At 41.3% G+C, this 24,740-nt stretch overlaps 4 protein-coding genes across 4 annotated transcripts; 1 reads left to right on the top strand and 3 right to left on the bottom strand.

The window, feature by feature from the left end:
• The first annotated feature begins 126 nt into the window (after positions 1-126).
• Positions 127-4,323, top strand: cdnf (cerebral dopamine neurotrophic factor). The gene is made up of 4 exons (XM_071502039.1): positions 127-494; positions 1,804-1,931; positions 2,523-2,664; positions 2,775-4,323. The coding sequence occupies exons 1-4, from the start codon at positions 422-424 to the stop codon at positions 2,945-2,947; spliced, it is 516 nt and encodes a 171-aa protein (XP_071358140.1). The 5' UTR covers positions 127-421; the 3' UTR covers positions 2,948-4,323.
• Positions 4,324-5,266: 943 nt separating this feature from the next.
• On the bottom strand, positions 5,267-15,911 carry irak3 (interleukin-1 receptor-associated kinase 3). Its single transcript, XM_071502033.1, has 13 exons — positions 15,455-15,911; positions 14,664-14,873; positions 13,518-13,570; positions 12,909-12,957; positions 12,586-12,746; positions 11,941-12,005; positions 11,740-11,854; positions 10,810-10,928; positions 10,284-10,482; positions 8,775-8,837; positions 7,765-7,932; positions 7,254-7,611; positions 5,267-5,615 (listed from the first exon to the last, which is right to left on the bottom strand). Exons 1-13 carry the CDS (start codon positions 15,555-15,557, stop codon positions 5,500-5,502), a joined length of 1,779 nt encoding a protein of 592 aa, XP_071358134.1. The 5' UTR covers positions 15,558-15,911; the 3' UTR covers positions 5,267-5,499.
• A 2,765-nt stretch (positions 15,912-18,676) lies between these two features.
• Positions 18,677-21,221, bottom strand: LOC139635082 (beta-2-microglobulin-like). Its single transcript, XM_071502042.1, has 4 exons — positions 21,011-21,221; positions 20,340-20,612; positions 19,830-19,867; positions 18,677-19,722 (listed from the first exon to the last, which is right to left on the bottom strand). The coding sequence occupies exons 1-3, from the start codon at positions 21,078-21,080 to the stop codon at positions 19,854-19,856; spliced, it is 357 nt and encodes a 118-aa protein (XP_071358143.1). The 5' UTR covers positions 21,081-21,221; the 3' UTR covers positions 18,677-19,722; positions 19,830-19,853.
• Positions 21,222-22,319: 1,098 nt separating this feature from the next.
• LOC139635083 (beta-2-microglobulin-like) lies at positions 22,320-24,731 on the bottom strand. Its single transcript, XM_071502043.1, has 4 exons — positions 24,573-24,731; positions 23,424-23,696; positions 22,980-23,015; positions 22,320-22,838 (listed from the first exon to the last, which is right to left on the bottom strand). Exons 1-3 carry the CDS (start codon positions 24,634-24,636, stop codon positions 23,002-23,004), a joined length of 351 nt encoding a protein of 116 aa, XP_071358144.1. The 5' UTR covers positions 24,637-24,731; the 3' UTR covers positions 22,320-22,838; positions 22,980-23,001.
• Between the last annotated feature and the right edge of the window lie 9 nt (positions 24,732-24,740).

Genomic DNA, 24,740 nt, shown 5'->3' with positions numbered 1-24,740 from the left:
TAAATAAAGAAACAGTGAGGGAATAAATAAAGACGCATTTCTGTGTGTCGCACATGCAAAGTTTTTACCAGAGAGACATTTTAAGTTCATTAGTAGATACAACACTACAATACCCCTGAGCCTTTGCGCCGCTTCGATGGAGAGGAAGTCAGCGACGTGAAATCAGTTCGCAGGAGTTTAAAACTTCTCGTCACTGATAGCGACAAAACGCACCGTGTCCTGGATGAGTGAACTCAGAATTTCGTGCAGATTCAAGCGCAAAACTCCTCCAACATTGAGTCTCATCATTTTTTCTACGGGAAAAATAAATGAGACTTGCCTGAAATAGCCCCCCCAGCGGCCGGGGGGCACCCTCTCTCCCTGCCGGAGCGGCACTCTGCTGGCTGGGACCCTGGAGCTAATAATAGCGACTAACGCTACCATGACGGCGCTGTCTCTTGCTGTTCTCCTGTTATTCAGAGGCTTCACTTTTTCTACAGCGGACGACTGTGAAGGTTAGACAGCATGGTGTGAGCAGAGGTTCTTTACAGTCCGCCCGTGCTTCCCCAGTGTTACACTGCTGTTTTAAAGTACTGAAACTTCTTGGAAATGGCAGAAAGCCTGTGGCCGCCCCTCAGTCTGCCCTGCATGTGCTGACGAGACGGGGGTGCACCTAACCTACGGCTTTAGAATGTGGAAATGAATCTAAAATTACAGACAGTCTCTGGGATATAGCTCCAGAGGTTTTCCAGTACTGAAGATGAACAATAATGTAAATAAAGGAATGAGTGTCCTCTTATAGCTGGGTTCACTGTGCAAAAGCTGCTGACGCTTTGGTCCCATGTTATGCACACTACTTCCAAAACAGATCTTATGTCACCCAACAAGAGCATAGCTATACACCACACAACCTCCATTGTTAACAACAATACATCTTATTAAAGGTCCCATATTGTATAAAGTGAGATTACCATGTGTTTGTGATGATAAAGCAGGTCTAGGTTCTATATTAATACTGTGAAAGTGTCAAAGCCTCAGTCCACAGAGAAATGCACACAGCCTGTATTCAGAAACTGAGCTTTAAAACCAGCCGTCAGGACTTCTGGAACTTTGTGATGTCACAACAAAGCAGTCACTGCCCTCAGCCACGCCCCAAGCCCTGCCCACCCAGATCCACCATCAAGGCTTGCAGGATTTGGTTTCTCTGAGTGTTTACCTGAAATCTGCTATTTTTTTATTAGATCACTCAGAAAACAGTCAGCCAATCAGAAGAGAGCCTCCGAGCTAGACCAGAAAAGTGTAAAATGTGGCAGTGGTTCTCAAAACTTTTCTAATGAAGGACCCTAAACTGGTACAAATTAGACCATGGACCTCCATCTGATAAGGTTTTTGCTTTTAGATGGTTTAATTACAAAATAATACAAAATAGTCATTCTGTCATTGTGTTACTTATGGATGGAATTATGGGGAAAATAAATGATTCCTGTGGTTCTCAAATGATTCCTGTTTTTGCAAGTGATCCCAAGAATCCCCTCAAGGACCGACTGTTTTTAATTCAGTGTGAACAGATGTCAGGATACTCAACAGATTTGATCTAATGTAGCTACTTTATTTATTTGCTTTATTCAGAATTCAGAGTGAGGATGGGCCACGAAGCGCCCACAGTGATTATAATATTTGAGTCAGAGTAGTATACATGTACGCTGCACAAACACAGGACAACACAAATACTGTGACAGACATGTTTTATTTTTAAAGTGCAGAAATAAGCAGAATTGATGAGCAGCCCGTTTACAGCCCTACTAACGGTGAAGTGGTGTGCAGTGTGTGTGAGCTTTCTCCACAGACTGTATGGCAGTCTGAACTCAGCCCACAGGGAGCTCACTCCTGCCCTGGTGGAGGAAGAGCTGGTCCAGGCCTGCACCATAGCCCAGGGGAAGGAGGCGAGGCTGGTGAGAGCACAGCCACAAGCACGGAAACACAAGGATTTCTGTCATGTAGCCACATTAGCAAAGACTTGTGTTAACTTGATTTATTGGTTCTCAACCACAGGACTGCACAGACTATAGAGAATAGCTGATTATACCAGATTTTATCAAATGTCTGTCCAGGCTATACTACTGAACATCAGTGCAGCATCTGTCTTTCCAACTTTGCCGCCTGGTTTCCACTTTCAAAATAAAATATCTACTTTTTGTGATTGTTGAACTTGGTAAAACATGAAAGATATTATAATTATTTATTAGAAAAGATAAACTGACTATAAACTTTAAAGGTTCTATCATGTATAAAGATTGATTACCATGTCGTTTTTGCTTATAAAGCAGGTCTAGGTTCTATATTAATACTGTGAAAGTATCAAAGCCTCAGTCCACAGAGAAATGCACACAGCCTGTATTCAGAAACTGAGCCTTAAAACCAGCCGTCAGGACTTCTGGAACTTTGTGATGTCACAACAAAGCAGTCACAGCTCTCAGCCATGCAGATTTGACTAGTATGAACATAACTGGGATGATAAAAAGTATGTCTCTGTTCCGCCCTAGTGTTACTACCTCGGAGCCAGTAGTGATGCAGCAACACGTGTCACGGCGTCAGTGTCTCGACCTCTGGCCTCCCACGTCCCTGTTGAGAAGATCTGTCAGCGCCTCAGCAGCAGAGACACACAGATCTGCCAGCTTAGATATGGTAACGTGTGTTCAAATACACAACAGAAGCTGACCACTCATTGTGCGTGTTTGTGGGGGGACACACAAGATTAAAGCCTGTGTGTGTCTGCGTTTTGTGTTTGTCTGCAGAGCCTCAGCTGAAGGACCTGAGCAGCGATGGGCTGAATAAGCTGCGAGTTTTGGAGCTGAGGAACATTTTAGCCTCGTGGGGAGAAGAGTGTCGAGGCTGCCTGGAGAAGCATGAGTTCGTCAGCCTCATCCAGGAGAAGGCACCACTGCATGCCCACAGTCTGGAGCTGTGAAGGGTCGTTCTTTTCCAGCCACCTCTTTTTTCTCATCATATGTAAAGATATTGAATCTTTAATTAGTAGGATCCACAGCATTCACATCCCGTCTATTTCTTGTATAATGATTAACACATAACATGTATTTGACAGTAACAATGTGTAGTAAAATTTTCAATACAAGTGCACATAATGATTTATATACCAAAAGAGCTACGTTTTCATACCTTACTTTGAGGAACTTTACGCAGCCTGACAGGAGTCATGAGGAGAAATAATCATCTGGGTGCTGGACTCACAAATTCATGCAAGTAATATGTTGTAATTAATATGCGTCAATATTAACAGTAATACATGGCAAGCACGAATTGTAGGAAATATCTATTTACACTAATGTGCACCTGGCTGATAGCAGCATATATAAAATTACATAAAATAGTGAAATCTTTGCATTTGCTTGTTTTATTTCATAAAGCCAGTCAATTCACAGAGATATGAAAGAGAGAAAAATGACAAATGTCCTTTTGAAGCTGGAGCAAGTGAAGTTTGGGCATTTTTGCATGTAAAAATAATTTCAAGATTGATTATGAAAAATGTTGCCAATGAATTCTCTGTTGATCTCCTAATCACTTCACTTGTATTTGAACATACAACTTACTAATGTGAAGACAAAACAATTACAATTAGAACAAAGGGATCTGGGCTGTGTGTGAGTGTGTGTTTGTGTGTTTGTGTGCGTGTGTGTTTGTGTGTGTACATAAACTGGAGGAGGGAGAGAGAAAAGGAGGCAGTGACCTATGGATAAATATCAGGGAGAGAGACAAATACATAAGTAAATATATACTAATGCAAACACTTTAGCCACTGCAAAAACACTGACAATCATAAAACAGTCATGTTTGCAACAGTAACTTTAAACCTGTATTGAACTGTTAAGAATTGCCATTGTCTGTAACTACAAGATCATGCAACTGTAACAAAGATGCTAACTGATGAATCTGATGAAATAAAATGGAATATATAAAAGAGGAAGAGTTCATGTAAAAGGTTTGTAAAAAAAAAAATAGAATTACCACATTGTGGTTGTTTGCCAAGTTGCAAGAAATATGGTCACAATTTCCCTTTCCAGCATTGACTAATGAAACATTATGATGTCACAGTGAAGTTGACCTCTGATCTCATTTGACATTTGAGTTCAGTTGTATCATAATTAGGGAATGAATTCTTGAGTTACAGTCAAAAACATGTTTTGTGAGGTCTCAGTCAGCTTGACCTTTGACCTTTGACCACCAAAATGTATTCAGTTCATCCTTGAGTTCAAATGAATGTTTGGCAGCAGCATGTGTATCATTACTAAGTAAAAAAAAAAAAAAAATTAAAAGAACTTGAATTTCTATTTTTGCACTGAATATGTTTTAATGACCCGTGTTTTTTCATGTCTGCTTGGAAAAACTTTTTAAAAATTAAATTCATCAACTTTCAAGGATATCAAGGACGTGGGAACTGTGTTTGTGAATAAATCTTTATGAATAAATCTGTATTTAAATACAAAAAGAACGTACACACCAGTAACCTCACACAACCTCACAGTGAGAGGAGCAGTTTGACCTTTTCTTCTCATTCTAGGTCATTACAACAAAATGAGACAAAAACACCCTCTCAGTGGAAATACCAGAGGGGCAGACAACCATAAGGATGCTGTGATGTCGCTTGTACAAGTCATTTAATCACACTGATAAACGATACATACAAATGAACCTGCTGCCACCTCATTCTGTTTGATTTCATGTATGTCAGAGAGAGAAATCCACATTCACAGGAGAGGGCAGTTCAGTGTGTGCACAGAAACGATCTGTCCATGTTCTGCTCTGTGGCACTCTTGTTTTTGCGTCTCAGTGTCGTTCTCTGTGAACCGACATGATGCTGATGATGTAACGTTAACGTTGACTCGGTCTGATCACATCAGCTTCGAGTTGGATTAAGAAAACAGTTTAATCCTGGTTCACATTGTCAGGCTCATTTAAGTCAGGCTTTTCATAATAAGCTCAGCTTTACCTCTCTCTGAAACCCCCCTCTGGCAGAGCATGAGGTACAAATAACACAGAGACCTGCTTTTTAAACCAGTGGTTCTCAACCCTGTGGGCTGGGGCCCACCGGTGGGCCATGAAGTTATTGCAAGTGGACCAATGCCCAACGAAACAGTACAATTTTCGTGAAAAAATTAATTATATATATATATATATATATATATATATATATATATATATATATATATATATATATATATATATATATATATATATATATATATATATATATATATATATATATATATATATATATATAAAATAAAATATAAATAATGCTTTTAAATGTTTTAATTCAAAACTATAATATTATACTACACCTATATTATACTTGCACTTTAGTACATTAGTTTCTATGTTCGTCTTTAAGTGTTTGAATTATTTAAAGTCATGTGATTTTATAAACTTCAGTGTTGATTTGTGCTATCTTATCATGACATTAAATACTTCGGTGGATCTCAGAGGTAATAGGGATCCTGCTGTCTAGTGCAGTCCTGTCTCAGAGAGCAGCTCCCCAGTGTCAATCAGGCCTCTGTCATAAAGACTCAGTTTGTTCCTCAGTCTCTCCTTGGCTTCGTTTTCCACCACGCTGAGGTCAGCTGAAACACACAACACAGCAACGCATCGCTTTAATCAGGCCAACACACACACAGTCCATTCCACATGTAGTAAATAATTGTATATGATCGCGTTGATTGATTTTTATTTCAGGGTGTGTGCGTTATCATCGTTACCAAGGAGAATTAAAGACATAGTTTATCATAAAAACTAAAATTACCACCTCTCCCCTTCCTGAGTTACAGTGTCGAATGATGGCCAGAGGTGTTTTTACAGAACATTATGTTATGACCTTTGACCTTTTTGATATAAAGTATCATCACTTCATCGTTTTGTCCTATTAGACATTTGTGAGAAATTGCGTCATGATTAGTTAATGAATGACTGAGTTATGGCCAAAAAACATGTTTTATGAGGTCACAATCACCTTTGACCTTTGACCACCAAATTCTAATCAGTTCACCCTTGAGTCCAAGGTTGTGCCTGAATTCACTCATTCATTCACTCCTCCCTACTCATTGTCCAGGGATTTCTATGTAGAGGAATATAAAGTGAGCTCATCAGGACCGCAATGCATGATGGTATATATTGCTTGGTTAGTGACCATCAGGTGTACACTACTTTCATGATGCATTATGGGATACTATGAATCCACTGTATAGGGTATAATCATTCTTACTATTTAGTGGACTATACAGTGAGTGGTGAGTAGTTTCGTACACAGCCCGAGTGAATGTTTGTGACAGCTGTAATGAAATTCAGTCTGGTTGTTCCTGATAAATCACATTCACAAGAACGTGATGTCACCGTGACCTTGAACTTTGACCTTTGCCCAACAAAATCTATATGTAGATTAGATAGAGACAGAAATTCCCTCAAGGTGTTACTGAGATATTGTGTTCATGAGAATGGGGCCGACTGATGGATGACCTGAAACACAATGCCTCCAGCTCTGGCTGTTGCTGGTGCAGCGGCATAATTAGGCCAAGTGCTATGATAACAACCAAATGTCTGACTTATCTGTCTGACATGTCGCAGTTAGAGGATCGACATGTCCCTCAATCATCATCAAACATGCTATAAATGTTGGCTGTCTCCCAGAGTGGTTCAAAGTGCTGACACAGGCCAAAATTAAAATTATGGTTGGGTGTTTTGGGAATTTCCTCTGAAGTGCATTTATGGCCTGTCCATATCACTTTTGCTATTTTAACGGTCGAAAAAAACAGTCACTGATTTAAAAGGGTTGAACTTAGTCTCTTAATTATTCATGGGAGTGTTTTGGACGTAACATGCAATAAACCAATCAGAGAGCCATCTCCTATTCCCTTTAAAAGCCATGCACCCTTGCACCTTGGTAGATTGTTTCACACAGAGTTAGATTCTAATTGTGCACAAAGAAGTAGTGACACAAAACACAACTTCAGACATCTGTTGTGTTATATGATGAGAAGTGTAAATACATTTTCGGTTCATTATGAAACTGTGGTGGGACAAATTTAGGTGATGAATAGGAAACACTGTGGCACACCCGCGGGTGTTCACATGGTATGATAAAGAACGTGAATGCTGGAAGGGAAAATTAAAACAATGTCGGTCTGACACCAACAAAGACACTTGCGTTGTGCTTTGTGCAGCTTTGCACCAGGTGTAAGTTAGGGCCCATATTCTCATAGACTTACCCTGAGCACTCTCCGTGTGGTAGGGGGTGAACCCGTTGGCCCTGCAGTCCTCACAGGTCAGACCACCTGTCTCAGCCGGGCAGCTGCACTGTACAGGCCAGCTGCTGTACAGGTCCAGTACTGCCTCACCGTGAGCGCCCACAGTGCCACTCAGATATGTCACCTCTGACTGGCTGCATTCACTGGGCCCAGCCTGCACTGGAGAACCAGGGAGGCTGTGCTGCTCATCGTGCTCCACGGGTATGGAGGGTGGGGGGCTCTGCTGGGTGGTCAGAGGGGCTCCGTCATCCAGGCTGCGGGGCTGGTCGGCGAGTGGGCATGTGGGTGGAGGAAGCAGGTGGCTCAGTGTCCGAAGTACCTGAAGACAATTGAGATACAGCGTTTATCTCATCCACAGTCACTTAAATGATTGCCCCACTGTGGATTATCCAGAAAATCTTTGAGTTTAGAAAGCTCAGAGTACTTTGTTACAGATACTGGTCCTAAAAGTCCAGAGTGAAATAATGCTCACATTGTCCATGCTCGGTCTGTGGCGGTGGCGGCTCGTAGTGCAGTCCAAGGCCAGAGTCAGAAGGCTGAGGGCCAAGGCGGTCGGCCACTGTCCGGCTCCCTCGTCCAAAAACTGCAGACAAGAGTCCACACCACCACTGTCCTCCACCTCTGTGATGAGCAAATCCCTCTGACACAGGAAAGAGACAGAGAGACAGCGCGTGCTTAGTTCAGAGCAGCTGCTCTTTCTAGTTTGTGTGTTTCTTCTCTCTCTCTTTCTCAGAGGTGGTGGGAGATGGGGACAGGGTCGGGGGGTAGTTTGACCACACTGGAGCTGGGGAATCTATCAAATAACACACTTGTATGTCTGTACAGTATCAGTTTACCCATGCAACTGCTGGGCAGATTTCATAGTATGATGCAATTGATCACTTTGCATCGAGGAAAGCAAGTAAGGTCAGGCTCTAGATGGTTGTTGCAATTTAAAATGTGTGGGATCAGATCTGTTTATATATATATATATATTCACTGATAATGTAATACTGTAATGTGATGCTGTCAGAGGCACATCCCTCTCTATCTTCAAGACTTATCTCTCCTGAGAGCACCTCCTCTCCTACCTCCTCTCCTACCACCTCTCCTACCACCTCAAACATGACTGACTAGCACATCTCCTATCTCCTTGCACTTTAAATTGATGTAGTACTTAGTCCTTACTCCATGGTCTCCTACTGCACTGAAGCTTTAGTAATGCCCCTCACTTGTAAGTCATTTTGGATAAAAGCATCTGCTAAATGAGTAAATGTGAATGTAAATATTAATACATAAACACAAAGGCCTATAGTCAGAATATCATCACCCAAATAATGTATCCAGCTAAACCTCCAAAGTGACCACAGGCCTGAATACTCTGGTGTTACAGGTAAATCTGTGAATGAAACCTCTGGACTGTTGTTGTAAGACGTCATTGTGCAGCACACAGATACAGGCTTCATAAAGTCTTAACACTTTGCTTCTTCAGTGTTGACTCACCAGCAGTGTTTGTTTAGGTACATCCTCTATGACCTTCCGTCCTGTTACTGTTTCCATTATGACCTGAGGACAAGCAAAGTGTCATGAAGGTCAATGAAAAAAAAAGAGGGAATAATGCTTCCACCAGACGTCATGGTCCTATTTTCATTATGGTAACTTTTACTGATACTGTGCTGCATATACAGCTCATATTTCGTCATTTGTCGCTCGAAATTTGTGCTACAACACCATGGGCCATGCCTTTTCTGTGTGGCTCTTTTGCAGGATGTGAATACTTCCTCCACCACTGAAAGTCGCACAATGACACAAACAACACTGATCGAGGCAGCAGTAGACCAGCAACTCCTGTGTTCTGTGAGGTAAAATCACTCTTTTTGTCAATGGAGTCTGCTGGTTTTGAACACAGCAATAACATGGCTGTTTTGCTTAAACAAAAATGTCACTTTAAAATAAAAAGGTCTGTCTCTGTAGGAATCCTGTCCATAATCTGAACCAGGCAGTGGGAAAAACAACCACTTTTACTGGATGTACTTTGAGGTGGACAAATGCACCCTTTGAATACACTGCAGCAGCTATTTCGCAGTTCTGGGTATACCACTATTACTCAATATTGGGCTGACTGCAAAGATCCTTGTCCCTAACAATCATTTACACCCAAAAACATCAGACAATAAGGCCCAGGTTCATAATATCTTCTATATACAGAGGGACTTTTGTACTTTTTACTCCACTAAACTTATTTAACAGCTTTAGTTTCTAATTATTTTTGAAAACTAAGATTGTAAATGCAAAAGACGTGATCACTTTATAAAATATGATGCAATGACTTAAAAATACTACTGATTTATTAGTTTCACCTTGAGCGACCGCCATCAATGCATCTGTACAACTTGTAATATTACCCTTATGTATTGCTACTTTTGCTTGACGTTGCTAAATTAATATTTTTGTACCGACAGTAGATCAAATAAATCATGTAATGTGAAAGGTGCACAGTCCTTCAGAGAATTGTCACCAGTCTGCAGTTCTCCTCAGCTCTACGAAAGGCATCAGCATATTTTCACTTCTTGTTTTGGTTTTAAAGCTCCCATAGTTTACACTTTTTTAATGTGTTTTATTTGAAGTGGAAATATTATTGTGGTTTTAAGAACCAAAACATCTCAGTGTAGTTTGACATCTCCTCTCTCAGGCTTCTCTCTGGAGCTCTAGTAACAACAGGTCAGGACCTTTAACTTTACTTTTTTGCTGCTCTAAAATCACACTGTACACAACCTGCAGAGCACCAAACGGCACACACACACACACACACACACACACACACACACACACACAGAGTCAGAGACTAGCTGGTGAACATTAGCAGCCAGATATTTCTTTCTGGAGCTGGTGGAGAACAGAAACAAGGCTAAAAGAGAGGGAATATTTGCTTTTGTTTTGTTGTTGTTCAACCCAGCTGAAACACAGAATGAAGAAAGCTTGGTTAGTCTGATATGATCTTGCTCCAGTCACCATTCCAAAGCTGTAGACGTCCAGGCTGAAGGACAGCTTGCCGTCTCGGATGTACTCCTCAGGGAGGTATCCCGGGTTGCAGTGGAAGCTTGTATCCAGAGTGATGGTACAGTTCTGATTGGCTGAATGAGGACGTAGACGAGCCAACCCAAAGTCAGACAGCTTGGGCTGCAGGGCATCGTCCAATAGTATGTTAGCACTGTGAAGAGAAGCCACACAGACGCTGTATCAACCTCTGAACGCCACAGACAACAGTGGGGGTCCCAAAGTTCCCAAAAATAAAGCCATGTGATATGACCCTTTAAATCCAATACAAGCAAGTAATATTTACACACATACATATGCCACTACCCATTCAAGTTGATGGGAAAGTGGTCTCAGACTTGGACAAGCACCTCAGAATGTGTCCCTGTGGTCGAACGCACTTTCTGAGCCTCAGGATTGGAAGAGAACTGGAAGTGTGCAGAGTCACAGAGTCCTACAGCGTGTGTGTTAGTGAAGAGAGGGTGTGTTTGGTGGCTCGTACCTGGAGATGTTGCCACAGATCACTGGGCAGGGCTGGGCCGTATGCAGGTGATGCAAAGCCTTTGCCACTCCCTTGATGATGGTGAGACGCTCTTGCCAGGACAGAGGCCGCTCTCCGCCCTGTACAGTGACAACATACCACTTTACCACACAAAAATATGCTCTCAAACAGATAAAATAGCCAAACTGGGCAAACTGGGCGTGGAAGCCTTCACACACAGACGTGACATGAGCACAGCATGGCCCAGAACTTCACAACCTGGGAAAGAGGCTGGAGCGGAATGAATTACACTGGTTTTAATAATAGCCAATCAAAACAGCTGTTGTGTGTATGAAGTGCGTGCCAGAGCTGCAGGAGGGCGGCTGTATTTTCAAAATTTGGCATTTATTTCTTTTTTTCTGTCTTCTTCTCTACATTTCCGCGTACAACAGCTTTAAAGAAAAGCGATGTTACTTTTGCTAAGCAGCTGCAACAACGACCTCTTGCGGGCCTTGTCGAAGCTAACAGCTAATGCCTCTGCCATGGTGTCCATACTGAGAATGCTGAGCTAGCTTCTTCTTATAGCTAAAGACCCATAGGTGGTAATGTGGGACGGAGGTTTTTCAGTATCAGTCTGCAGTGGTCAGATTTGTTTCAGGACATTACACAGTGTAACTCATAACATGTCGCAATGCTCATTGTAAATAAGTTCTATTTCTGTCTGTTTTGTTTTATCAAAGCCTTTAAGTTCTGCATAGTTATGCAAAAGCAAAACCACTGGACGCATGTAAACCACAAGTTCACTTCCTGTTTTCTGGTACTTTAACTATTACTTAGCAACAACTTGCTCTGGGTTGGTGAGTACGTTACAAACAGGAACTCCCCGCACACTTACTTCATAACAGACAGACGGCAGGACGAACAACTGCAGTAGGCCATTACAAATCCTACCTGACGGTGTAGCCTGTGGAAAAGAGATCCACTGGGGAGGTAGGGATAGAGCAGACAGTAGTGACCCTCTTCAGAAAAACAGCCCAACAAGTCCAAGATGTTTGGATGTTGATACCTGGAACACATCAGTGCATTAAATATTGAACACACTCTATCAGACACGAAGAGGAAGGTATTCTGAGAGGGAGGGTTGGCACATACAAATGATGAACTTCCATTTCCTTCGTGAAGACGTCCCACAGCTTCCTCCAGGACACATCATTTATCTGGAGATTAGAACATGAACACATTACAGTTTGCCTCTCACTCCAGTGTTAAGGTTGTTTTTTTTTATATTAAAAATGATTTTACAAGCTGAAGCAATTTACACGTTTCAGCCTGAAGAAAAGTTATAGAGGGCTTAACAGCAAACAGACAATTTATTAAAACAACAAATGCATAGAAATCATATATGCTTTTATATGGTTTTTCTTTATAATTTGTCATTAATTTTAAACATGTCTATCTTCTCAGTCTGGGACAGTGGTCTCAGACTTTTGGACTCTACTGTGTATAATATCAATATACTGACAGGCTTTGGGATGGATATATATTTATGCAACATATGTCTACAATATAAGCAGACATACATAAACTTACATAGTTGTATGGCCTAGACATATAAGTCAATATATGAAATTTTTCCAATTTCCAATAGGTTTCATAATTATATAATATAATATTTATATAATTTTTACATATGAGCTTTTATTTTACATGCATATATTTTCCATATATGACATTCAATATATAAGCATATATTACATTTGTGTTTGGGACTGTTCCTTTTAGAGAGTCAATAATCACCTGTTTAAAAAGCTTCACTGCAAATGTCTTATTTCCAATCTGTGCCCTGTAGACATCAGAAAAGTGGCCCTCTGCAATTCTCATTTCAAGATGAAAATCCCGGGTTCCCTCTATGATATCTTGGAGGGTGATAACGGGCGGCTGGTTTTCTCCAGTGGACACTGAAAAACACAGATCAGTATGACGTCACACTGTCTCACACGCTCAGGCTCAAAATCACACGTGGCTACCCAAAATGAAATCATAGTGGAAAGGGAAATTCCACTTCACTGGTGAGTAACATGAATTCATTTGGTCTCCATTATAATTTTCACTACACTTACCTGGACTTGAAGCTTGACTTGAAGAGCTCTCCTCCAGCTGGCTGGATTCCTAATCAGAAAAAATACAGGACAGCATGGTCATTAATTCTTCTTACAGCTCACATACAGAATATGACATATATGTCCCTATATCAAGAGAGAGGCTGCCATATATGTCACTTACATTACCATCACATACATCCTCTGAACATACATTAAAAATATCTCCATGAGGGTTTTTTACGAGGTGTAACATATTGTAACCATGTAGGTTAACAATACATATTTATTACATTTATTAAAACAATATAAATATACAAATTCAAAAACTTGTGTTTTTCTACATTTCTTGTTCATTTTAAACATGTGTATCTTAACATTCTGGGAAAGTGGTCTCTGACTTTTGGACTCTACTGTAGAAAATATCAACATATACTGACAGGCTTTGGCATATCTGTTTATATATTATTATTCCAATTTCTAATAGTAATCATTTCTAATAATATATCATTGCTTTTTACATGTATAAGTATGTCATATATAGAAATTCAATATATGTGCATAAGTAACCTTTATATATGGGTCTGTCTGAAGAATAAACACATTCAACTGTAGAACAAACACTTCTACCTTCTCTTCAGCTTCACTCTCTGCGTGTTGATGGCTGGGGCGCGACCGTGATTCTGAAACAGAAAGATGATCTAAATATTAAGTCAAAGTTCACCTTCTCATGATGACTGCATCAACACGGTTTGCTGACATCAGGTCTGCACCACAAAAGAGGAACCTGTTCAATATGAATTTCCTCCAACACTCCCATACCTACTCATCTAACAATAACTCCTGTTGGAGGAAGTTGGAAGAACGCAAGTGAGCTTCACTTCATTTTTACCTCAACAAGCTTCATTAGGAATGTGTCAGAGGAGTTGTGTTTCCCCTGAAGTCACACTCTCAGGCAGCTGCTGCAAACAAAGCCCTTTTCTATCTGCAGACCTTCATCACTTTACCCTCTGACTCACACTGCTTTTATCAAGCTTGTTGGCAGTGACACTGTAAGTACAATTAATCTGCTAGGCTCAGTATCAACTTCCTGACTAGCCATTTGAAGAGACCCATATTGTGGTTATCTCTGAGTTATCTAAACATCTGCTGTCATCATGGCAAGAACAGACCAATGTTTTCAAGCTACTGACAGACTTCCCACGCTGAATACATACATACAGCCTTTTAAAACATGCAGCAAAACAGTCTTCTTTACAACATCTTGAAGAACATCTTCACAACGCCTCAGCATCAGCATCAAATGATGTACATACTTGTGCCAGTTAACTCCACACAGTGAGATGAGCAGAGTTTTGGCCTTGGCCTGAGTTTAGCTGTAATGAAGAGAGAAAAACCTGAACTGGTTGCTGAAAATGATGCAGAGGATGATAACTGCTAATTGGTGATATTACTACATCAATCTTACTGTACATTAACAAGCAGGAGGAGACACAGTTTCATAAAATACTGTGATATACAATATTATTGTATTATTGTATTAAAGTTTGAGGTTATGGAAAAATATTGCATATGGTGGGGAATATTGCAATATTTGATATGATCGTGGAAAGTGGAATACCCCCGAGCCACACAGTTACCTGAAAATAACAATTACCCACGGCTCAGTCACAATGTGGTGTACCAGAAATGTTAGAGAAGCGTTCAGATGGTACAAGTACAACATTTAAATGAGTAAACAGTGCAATCATTACACTTGTTGGAGTTTGCACTTGCCTTCAGCTGTTTGTAACTGGCCTTCAGCTGGACTCTGGAAGAGCTGCCTGGCCCTGTGGTGGCCCATGTCCTGCAGCACCTTGAGCAGGTCCTGCACTCTGGAATTCTGTTGGGCCCAGGTCCACAGCAGCTCCCTGGTGGGACTCCGACCAGCAGCCTCCACGCGCTCCAACATGCGAACTTCTAACAAGCTGGGGAGGACTCGGACGGCTGGAGAACAGGAAGGATGATGGACACACAGAGGTATCAAACTGAGCTCTCAGGGGAAAGCCGTGCATACAAAGAAGAACAGGTTTCCATTCAGTCTTTCCTTTACCCACATACTCTATATACAGTAGCACTGGCACGAGATTAACTGGCTTATATGGTTGACTTACACATTCTTAGAGACAGCAGTTATTTTACAATGATGAAGCAACCAATCGTCCTCACTGATGAAGCTTTCAGAGGGAAATGTAATGACAGATCTGCTTCCATAACCTATTCCTCAATGATATTTCACTAATTACCAGTGTTTTGTTTAATTGGCTGCAGGTGACAGCTCGAAGAGGATTCGCTTTGTTGACCATGAGCTGAGGAAGATGGGTTTTAACCTCAGCAAAGCTTCACTCAGCTTGATTTGAATTGTTATCTAGGTCTTAGTCAAATTGAAAAAAGCACAGATTTCTATCAGTCAGACAGAGATAACACAGGCCACCAGTCAACTGTTGAAAAGCCGGGGACTTCAGCTCTCAGGTTAAGGTCGGTCCACGGCGGCGGTGGTCGTGGCCGTGGTACCCGCAGGTGCTCACCTAGTCCGCGCCATCCCAGACTGTCGCCTCCGCTGTCCATGATCCGGCAGAACGTCTCGACCACCGCCGGGGGGACGTCGAAGAGGAAGGTGGAGGGGTCCATCTGCACAGCCGCTCTCACAGGGACACACTGGGCCCGACTGCACGGCTGCAACTGTTGCTCAAAGACGGAAACTCCCTCCGCCCTCTCACGCTGCGTGACGATCGGGGGGCGTTTCTCCAGTGAGTCACCACGCAGGCCCACCGCCTCACCACAACAAGCTTTACCCCACAGGAGAAAAACCCTCAGACGCCGTTACTCGATGACAGACCCACGCAGAGACACTGGGCGTGAATGTCACATGGTCCCCGGCCGGGACACGTCCTCCCTGCGGCAGCGCTCATGGATCAGAGCCGAGAACCGAGCAGCAGCTGGCGCGGATGATAACACGCTCCTTGCGGAATAAATACAAGTGTGCTCTACAATCTTCATTTGTTTTTAAGACATTTGTAAATTAAAATGTCTTAAAAATTGATCGATGTCTTTTTTTTTTCTTTTTTTTACACAAACCTCTAAAAATGTCTTTATTATACGGGTATTGATGAGCCATTAAGATAACATATCTTACTATCTATTATCTTTGTCATACTTTTATTTCATTACTTTAAAAAAAAAGTGATTTCCATCCATTCACTATCTACACGGAGCCAATCCCAGCGGGCACTGGGCGCTACGGCCTGGGCAGGGAGCCAGGCTGTCACAGGGCCGACATGCAGAGACCAGCAGCCGCTCTCTCGTCCCCGCCTGCAGGCAGCCCGGAGTCCGCTCACCTGATGCGCATGACCGTGGGCTGTGGGAGGGAGCCCACGCAGACACGGGGAGAACAGGCACCCCAGAGATGGTCTTTCCTTGTGAAAACTGTTGAGAAAACCCCAGCGCGTTTCAAATAGTTCTCAGAGTTCACCTTCTTCAAACCAAACCTCTCTCCCCGCATCTATCCACACCGAGCCCCGCCTGCAGTATAAAAAATAAGCTGTTGTTCTGAGTCATCACTGCCGCTCAGTTTGAACCACAGACCTATAGTTCCACTTCCTGCATCTATACGACCACGTTTTATTTTTGTAGGTGTATAGGTTAGTGTTAGGATAGGTGTTTACTTCAAGGACATTTTGCCAAAGTTTCACTGCTTGGTACAGTAGATGTGACTGTCCCCATGCTGCCGCTCAATGACAGTACAGTATACAGTAGCCCCCAAGGTGCAAAACACAACAACATTTCACAAACCCAGACCAACACAGAAAATATAATGAATTATACACAACAGTAAAACAGGAGACACACCAGTGAAACAGAAACAGTGAAACAGGAAACAAAAGATTTCACTTGTCAGAATAGCAATTGAGACAGGTGGTGAATGGACAAGAGATCTCAAAAAAGAAAAAGAAAAATGGAGCTTCCTCTGCTTTCAGTTCAGCCATAAATGTTCAAGTGTTATCATTAAAATCAAAAGTGCTCAGAGAAGGCGTGATTTGGCCTCAGTGTTGTTATGGGGTTGGAAGTGGGCCCTCCAACATTTTTGAGATTTTCAAGTGGCCCATGAGTTGGAAAAGGTTGGGAACCACTGTTCTAGAGTATCAATCAGCTGTTGGAAGTTGTGCAACCACTGAGTACAACAGCTTGTGCAATGCCAGTTTTCCAAGACAGTGACATCTTGTGGCTTCCCTGGTTGGAAAATCGTCCTGAATAAACACCTGTGCATTTTATAAACAGCAGAGACTTCCCCATCAGTTCCAACTTCTGATGTTTCTTTACTGTTATACTGCTCAGAGCATCAAGCTGAAGGATCTGATTCATATATGCTCCCTCATCACTGTCCGCATTTATTCAGTGTAACATTGAGACAACAGCGCCATTCTGAGGTCAAAGTGGACAAACAACATTACTGTCTATCACTTGTATCCAGCTTCCATCCATCATCTATACCGCCTATCCACACCGGGTCACAGAGGGGGCAGAGTAAAGCAAGAGACTACTGCAGGTGTGTCTCATAAATCAACTATGTTTCTAAGAGTGGGTTCCACATAGATACAGTTTACACCATCACTGTCGCCCCTCCTTCCCATCAGTCCTACTTCTTTCAAGTCGTTAGGGTTCAAGCCTTTCGTCATCACCTGCCCCCATGTTCCCCTCGATCCCTGTTTCCTGCCACTTCTCTCAGCTCCCAGGCCTTGCTCCTGCCCTCATCCCCATGTTCTCCCCTCCACACCTGCCACTCCCTTTCTGGCCACAAGATGTCCCCAGACTTTTTTCCCTGTTGCCCTTTTGTAACCGCCTGAGTTTCCCTGCCCACCTGCTTGGTCCCAGTGTTCTCATGACCCAGTCAGTATTTCAGCATGCCATTAATCAGCAGCTTCTTCCTGTTTTGTTCCTGAGTACCTGCTGCCTGCATGTTTTTCCCTGTTCCTGCCAATTAGTTCACCTCTTAGCTTGTGCATTTGGTTATTCCACCCCTTCAGACTCAGTTTGCATTTGACCTGGTACTATCCTTTCACAGTACTTCACTACCCAGTTGGCGCATTAATGGGGTTTACTTGCAAATAAACTGAATTGAGTTGGGTTCCGTCCAATCACGAGCAAGAACTGCTGTTTCTACCTTTTCCAAAATATGAAATGTTGTGTTTTGTGTTTTGTTGTCTTTTGTGTAATTTTGTTGTGTTTTTACTTTTATGGCCTAATTCAGGCTGGTGAAGACCTCTATTTGCTTTATCTCAACTTTAAGATGCATTTTGACACAGAACGAGGACGGTGAAGGACGAGGACTTTGTCCCCAATAGGAATCTCTATGTCATCAGTATAGACAGTAGGGACAATTATAGTAACCAGAGTATTGCATATGTATCATTTTAAGACATACTAGTCTGAAGTGCGATATCAGGTTAAGCTGAAATTTTGGAATATAATTTACTCAAAGAAGGGGGAAGATGGATTTTGTCCATTGACATCATGTTAGAATGGGTTTTCCTAAGTGCCAAGACCTGTTTTATTGTTCAATGTTGTAAAACAGACATTAAAAAAAACTTTGACCTACCCTTCAAACTCTAAAGCGCAGCTCAGATAATTCTACTGCAGCAACCCCTCCCAACACGCTGACGGTTTGATACTCTGCTTTATGGGTCAGAACACAGTGAAATGATCAGAGGACATTTTGAGATCAGTGGAACAACAGACAGACAAACACATGATCACTTTTATTTAGTAATTTTAATTTTCAATTATCCAACAATATTGTACAACGTATTTACAATCAATACGAGCCTAATTGTTTTTATGTTGGACTGAGATATTCTAAGTACTCCATGTCAGGAACAGCATTAGAAACTGCAGATTAATCTGTAAAATTGATTCAACAGGAAAATAACACGATTTATCCCCTCTTAATATTTAATAAGATAAACAGTACATACAGTAAACTGAGGAACTATTAACATATCTTAGCATTTAGCACTTAGCATAGATTAAGCCAGTGGTCTCAAACTTTTTCATATCAACAACTTAACTGACACAAATTAGACCAAGGACCCCCATCAGATAAGATTTTTGTGTTTAGATGTTTTATAACAGAGTGTTTGAACCCCATGATCAAATAGTAATACATTCTGTCACTGTGTTACTTATGGATAGAAATTTTTAGTGAAAATAAAAGATTCCCCTTTTTATTGGCAACTCCACTTTGAGAACCACTGGATTAGGAATAAAACAAACATAAATGCAAATTCCACATTTCCAATCATAAAGTGCTATGAAACAATATTTTCTAATGAATTCTCATATGATAATCATGAAGCATGGATGTATTTCATAAACAGTGCTACAATCAGTTTGGTACCATGACCCAGAGAACAGTTTCTTCATAGACTCCAATTACATAATTATTTCAATTTTTTACACTCAAGGTCAATCGATGATTGTTAAAATGAATGATCTCATATTTTTCACCCCTCTGAGAGTGTGTGTGGTACAAGCCAGCAGGTACAAGGAAAAGCAAGAGAGAGGAAAACAGGGGGAGTGTCTGAGCTGCATTTATCATATTGATCCATGTAATCTTGGCATTTTAAGGCTTGTTGCTGTGAGTTTTTAAGTGTCTCTGCCCTCTTCACAGCAAACCATTTCGTGGAGCTTCACTGCCATTTGGAATTTCTGAAACAGACACACACCTGAAGCTAAACTCAAACCCAAGGTTAAAGACCAAACACTCCAATCTTCTTCATCATCTCGAGCCTGAGCAGACCTGTGGTTATCGAAGGATAAAAAGTGTGTGGTCACTCAGACAGTTACTGCACAGATTATTTGTTTCCTGAATTGAAAGATGACACTGATAATGAGTGTGGCACATACCTGGAGCAGGGTGGAGCAAAGAACTTACATATCTGGTTCTGTAGAGAAGAAAACAACAATAACACATTGACAACTGTTCTTTCTAGCACCACACATCAGGACAGGTTATACACACAAATGAGCTCTTTTCCCATAACAACTGAAATAATAATGTAAAAATCATTCATTTCTTGCAGGTAGAATATGTTACATATATATAAATCATGTCTCAGTTCACATCCATGTTAATTTGTTTGTTTAATTAGTTTAATTAATTTAGTTTAAACCTAGAAAACGGAAAATAAAGTAAAAAAGATTTAGTTTTTTCTTTTTTTGTGGGACAGAAAAATAGACAGTAAATGTGTGTTTTCCTGTTATCCTCTTATGTTTGAGAGGATAATGAATAAAAAGAAAACCTACAAAACATGATTATCTCTGTTTTCATTAGGGGGAAGATGTTTTTTGTGGTTTGGGTGAATGTGTAAATATATTTTCATGAGCTGGTTTTGTCATGAGGCAGTGGGAACATACCCCAGAGGAATGTTTTCTGCTTCCCCATGTGAGTCACTCTGCAGGCATAGTTTTCATCTTTGTTTGGGGTGAAGGGCGCATGTTTGGTCAGATGGTAGTGCCAGTTCTCCTCAAAGGCCAGGTCAGTCTGGGTGGCTCCAGGAATGACCTTCCCATCCTTGAGCAGCTCGATGGTGATTTCTGGTGGGTGAAACTCGTTCACATGACAGATCAGGATGTTCTCTTTCCCGTAAAATCCTGGTGTACGGGTGTACACCTGAACCTTGGGTTGAGCTACAAAGAGACAGAAACTCTTTCACATATCTACAGAAATGACAAAAACTAATGTACATTCCACTCAGACATACTCTGCTTTTCAGATCACTCAGACTGATTGTAACACATTGATAAGTATGTTTGTGCAACGGTTTCAAGCTGTCACAGCTACATTTAAGACCTAACAGCGCCCTTCGAAGACATTAAGTCAACCTTTAACACCAACAAATGTTTACTAATAGAAAGTTTTACTTTACTTTTAGGGAAACAATTTCGAGGTCCGTTTCCTCATATTCTGCGGTGAATTGAAGGGTAAAGCTATTGTAAGGTCTGAAACCTGCCATTTCAGGACGCTGCGTGACACAGCGCCATTTGTAAATCTCTCGGTACTTGGACAGTATATTTATATTACTCACATTCCTTGGCCGTTGAAACTGCGAAAAGGCAGAGCAGACCAACAAAAACGACGCAGACAGTTGTCCTCATGGTTTCACCTTCAGACGGTAATGGACTGGAAACGTTATTATCTTTGTTCAAAAAAGAGAGACGTTACAGGCTCCCCGCGATCCAAAACGAAAGTAAAGTTGTGTTGTGCTCGGGAGTGTTTCCTGGTATACGACGACACGCTGGGCGGTGTTTAAAGCTACGAGGAGAATGGGGAAATCAAGTCGCACTGCTTGCTAACCCCGCCCACCCAAGCGAGTTCCGGCGTACCGCGGCTGAAACACAGAAGCGCCGCCCCGAAAAATAATATGACCACCAGTAACAAAATCAAGAGTTTTTGTTGCTAGGTAGAAATTACGCCGACATGTTGCTCGCCGTTGCGCAGTTTTATTTGGGCTACGGTCGCAAGTTCTCAGAGCCTCCTTCACAGTGTTCATGAGCGCGCTCTGTTTACGACAATGGTATAGTTGTCACAAACACACACACACACACACACACACACACACACACACACACACACACACACACAAGTACTAATGGTGTGTTCGGTAAGTTGCAATTTAAAAATAAAAATGTTATGATAGAGCTAGCTAGCTATCATTTCTACCTAGCTAGATAGATATGATAGCTAGCTAGATGTTGATAGCTAGATAGATAGATAGATAGATAGATAGTCCTATTATTGAGAAAGACACTCGGTTCACTCTTAAAAGTGAATAAATATCAAGCTTATTCCAGATAGCAAAGTAAATGTAGCCCATACTTGGGCCACATGCTTGTTTTCTTTGCTTGTTAGTCTTCTGGCTGTCAGCCAATACCAGAGGACAACTGCAAGAATCTGCCCAGACAGAGGACCCAGGCATATGTTGAGAAGTTTGATTTTGCTATCTGAGATATTGTTATTGCAATCACCTGATATCCAAAGAGGGCTGACTTTATCTTACATGTTTTAATGAATCAAGTGTAATTCAAAGAGCAGTTTCAAATGCACTGGAGTAGTTTTCACACAGGGCAGAAATGAACATCTCATAGACTGTATAAGGCAGCTGTTGGGTCAGCATCACACCAGCCAGTGAGGCAGACTGTATATGAAATGCAGGGGGAATGGTGAAATCTGGGAGACTCACTTAAATGTCTGCACATCAATTGACTTCTTTGTCCACCTGCATGGATATGGCAAGTGTTACCATATTCTACTTCCTAAAGACATTAAGATAACACATTCATCCTGATAGTAAATAAATTGTAGGCGTTTGTGGTTAAAAAAAATGAAGACATCAATACATTTTTAAGACATTTTATTTAGAAGAGGGAATTTACAAATGCCTTAAAAGACAAATTTAATTTGTAGAACACATGTCTGTTTTATTCCAAAAAGATCACCCCATTCATGTGTTATTATCCTTACCAGTTACTGTTTGGATGTATAATTTAGGTGAGAAAAACAGTTTAAGTCATTGTTTATGTATAGAAACAAATATTACACGCTGAATAAACAACAACATTACATTACTTCATCTTTATTTACACTCAATTTCCTGTGTCAAAGGCTGAAAAATAAATTGCAAGTAATCTAAGCAACACACTGCTAAATTAAAAAGAAAAGACTAAATGACCTGCAGCCCATGCATCATTCTCTCATTAAAGTAGTAACTGAACATTTACATTTCCCTCTGTATGTTATTGATATTTGGTTTTGTGGACAGAAAAGTGAGAAAGTCTGGGAAATTGAGATCCTATTGATTGAAGATGTGAAGAACAAATGCTGCTGCAGCTGAGGCCAAAATGTAAGGCGTCACTCTAAGGAGAGAAAATGACATCACAACATCAAACAGAGGACAACAACAAAATCATCATCTGCTGTAGCAATTAAACGTGGCTCCCGGTGTGGGGCTGTGGAGCAGCTTCACTGAAAGCTGTAAAACAAAGAGATGAACTTACCAAACTCGGCCTTTGGTGACAGTTACATGTTTGGCTCTGTAAAAAGAAAAAAGGATATTTAAGTTGTTGTCCACCTCATAGAAGCTGGTGAGCCAGCATTTGCATTTACCATGGAACCTTTTCTCCATGTGTATCAACATGTTTTCCATTTCCTTTGATTGCAGCGACTTGACATGTGATGTTGATAATTGTCTGTTGTGCTACAGACCTACAAGGAATGAGGAAGGAACATTTCCTTTCTTTTTTATTCTCTATTGATGAAACATTGAGATAACACTGGATTTTTCTCCACTTTTAGGGAACATTGCAGTGCTGAATGAATTTTGAAGTTTATTATCATTGTGTGAAATCGTCCCACTGTCTATTTTATTGCCTACTTTGGCTTGATCACATGCTGATACAGTCTTATTTTACTGCCCAGTTTCTTGGCTGATGTCAACTCACCCCAGACATAGTCTTTCATGGTTGACCCATGAGTGACCTTGCAGGTGTAGGACTCTCCATCCTGGGGTGTGAAGGCCACGTTCTTGGTCAGATGGAAGTGCCAGTCCTGTTTGAAGGCCAGGTCTGTCTGTTTGGCATCAGGGATTTCCATTCCGTTCTTCATGAGCTGGATGGTGATGTCAGGGGGGTGGAAGTTGCTCACATGGCAGATCAGGGTGTTTTTACTCCCGTACTGTCCTGGGTCACGGCTGTACACCTGAACCTTGGGTGGACCTGAAGGCAACATGGAGAGAGAAATGATGTCAAACTACCATGAACACAGAGTGAGATATTTTACCTGAGGCAACTTGTATGAAGAAAAACAAACAAAAAAAAACATCATACAATAATAATAATACATAATGTAGAGAGATCAAGAAACAACAACAGTTTCATTCTGGTCACGGAGCATGAAAATAATGAACTGCTATGGCTTCAAAGTCTCCTCGAGATTTTGTTTTGCTGTTCTGGAGGCTTCTTGTGGAACAGCTGATGTTCACGCACTTGTTTGTACATAAACTAAGTGAACTCACAAAATCAAAACTGATCAAAAGCAAGGTGAGGGTCCGCTTGATTTAACGTAAAGTGACTGAACAGTGGATCAGGGGTTGAAATGCTCCTTTCAATACAAAACACAGATTGTGTTTTTCATTATGCTGTGAGGTTTTATTTCACTGAGAAGATAGAGACTGAGCCTCTGTAGCTCGGGCAGCTGCAGGAGTCCTCATAATATTCATAAGCATCCATGTTTACCACACTGATGCCAGTGGAGGGTGCTGTCACCTCAGAGATGGTTTTACTGGAAATCGAAACTAAATCAGACGGCTGAGGGGAACTCCACCGAATAAAAAACAGGACAGACATGTTTGATACTGTTTCTCTATCACATATGACTCTCTCATCAACTCTTACATGAGCCTATGTTTTTAGATTACTGCCTTGTATTCTGTAACAAAAACACAAACATCTTGACAAACCTCTGATGTATTTTGAGTCGTCATCATAAAGGAAGTTTTACTGAAGGTTAGGTCTCTGCTATCCTTCAGTAAAAGGGTTTGAGGATTAGATTACAGCAGGTAGATTTAAAAAAAAAAAAAAAAAAGTACTTACTGACTTTGGCGTCCACTGAGCAGTACACAGCTGCCAGAACAGCTAGACACAGAGCGACATTCATGTTTGATCTTTCCTTTGTTTCTCAGGAGCTCGATGAGATGTGTGCGTGCACCTCTTTCAGGGAGCTACAATAAAGTGAAAGTGCGGGGAGAACAGCTTAGTCTA

This window comes from Trachinotus anak, unplaced genomic scaffold (genome assembly GCF_046630095.1).
Source record: "Trachinotus anak isolate AG129_WGS33_773 ecotype Australia unplaced genomic scaffold, CSIRO_AGI_Tana_v1 ptg000018l, whole genome shotgun sequence".
Taxonomy (NCBI): domain Eukaryota; kingdom Metazoa; phylum Chordata; class Actinopteri; order Carangiformes; family Carangidae; genus Trachinotus; species Trachinotus anak.
Note: the sequence above shows the minus strand (reverse complement) of the source record. Positions and strands in the feature narration are given on the sequence as shown.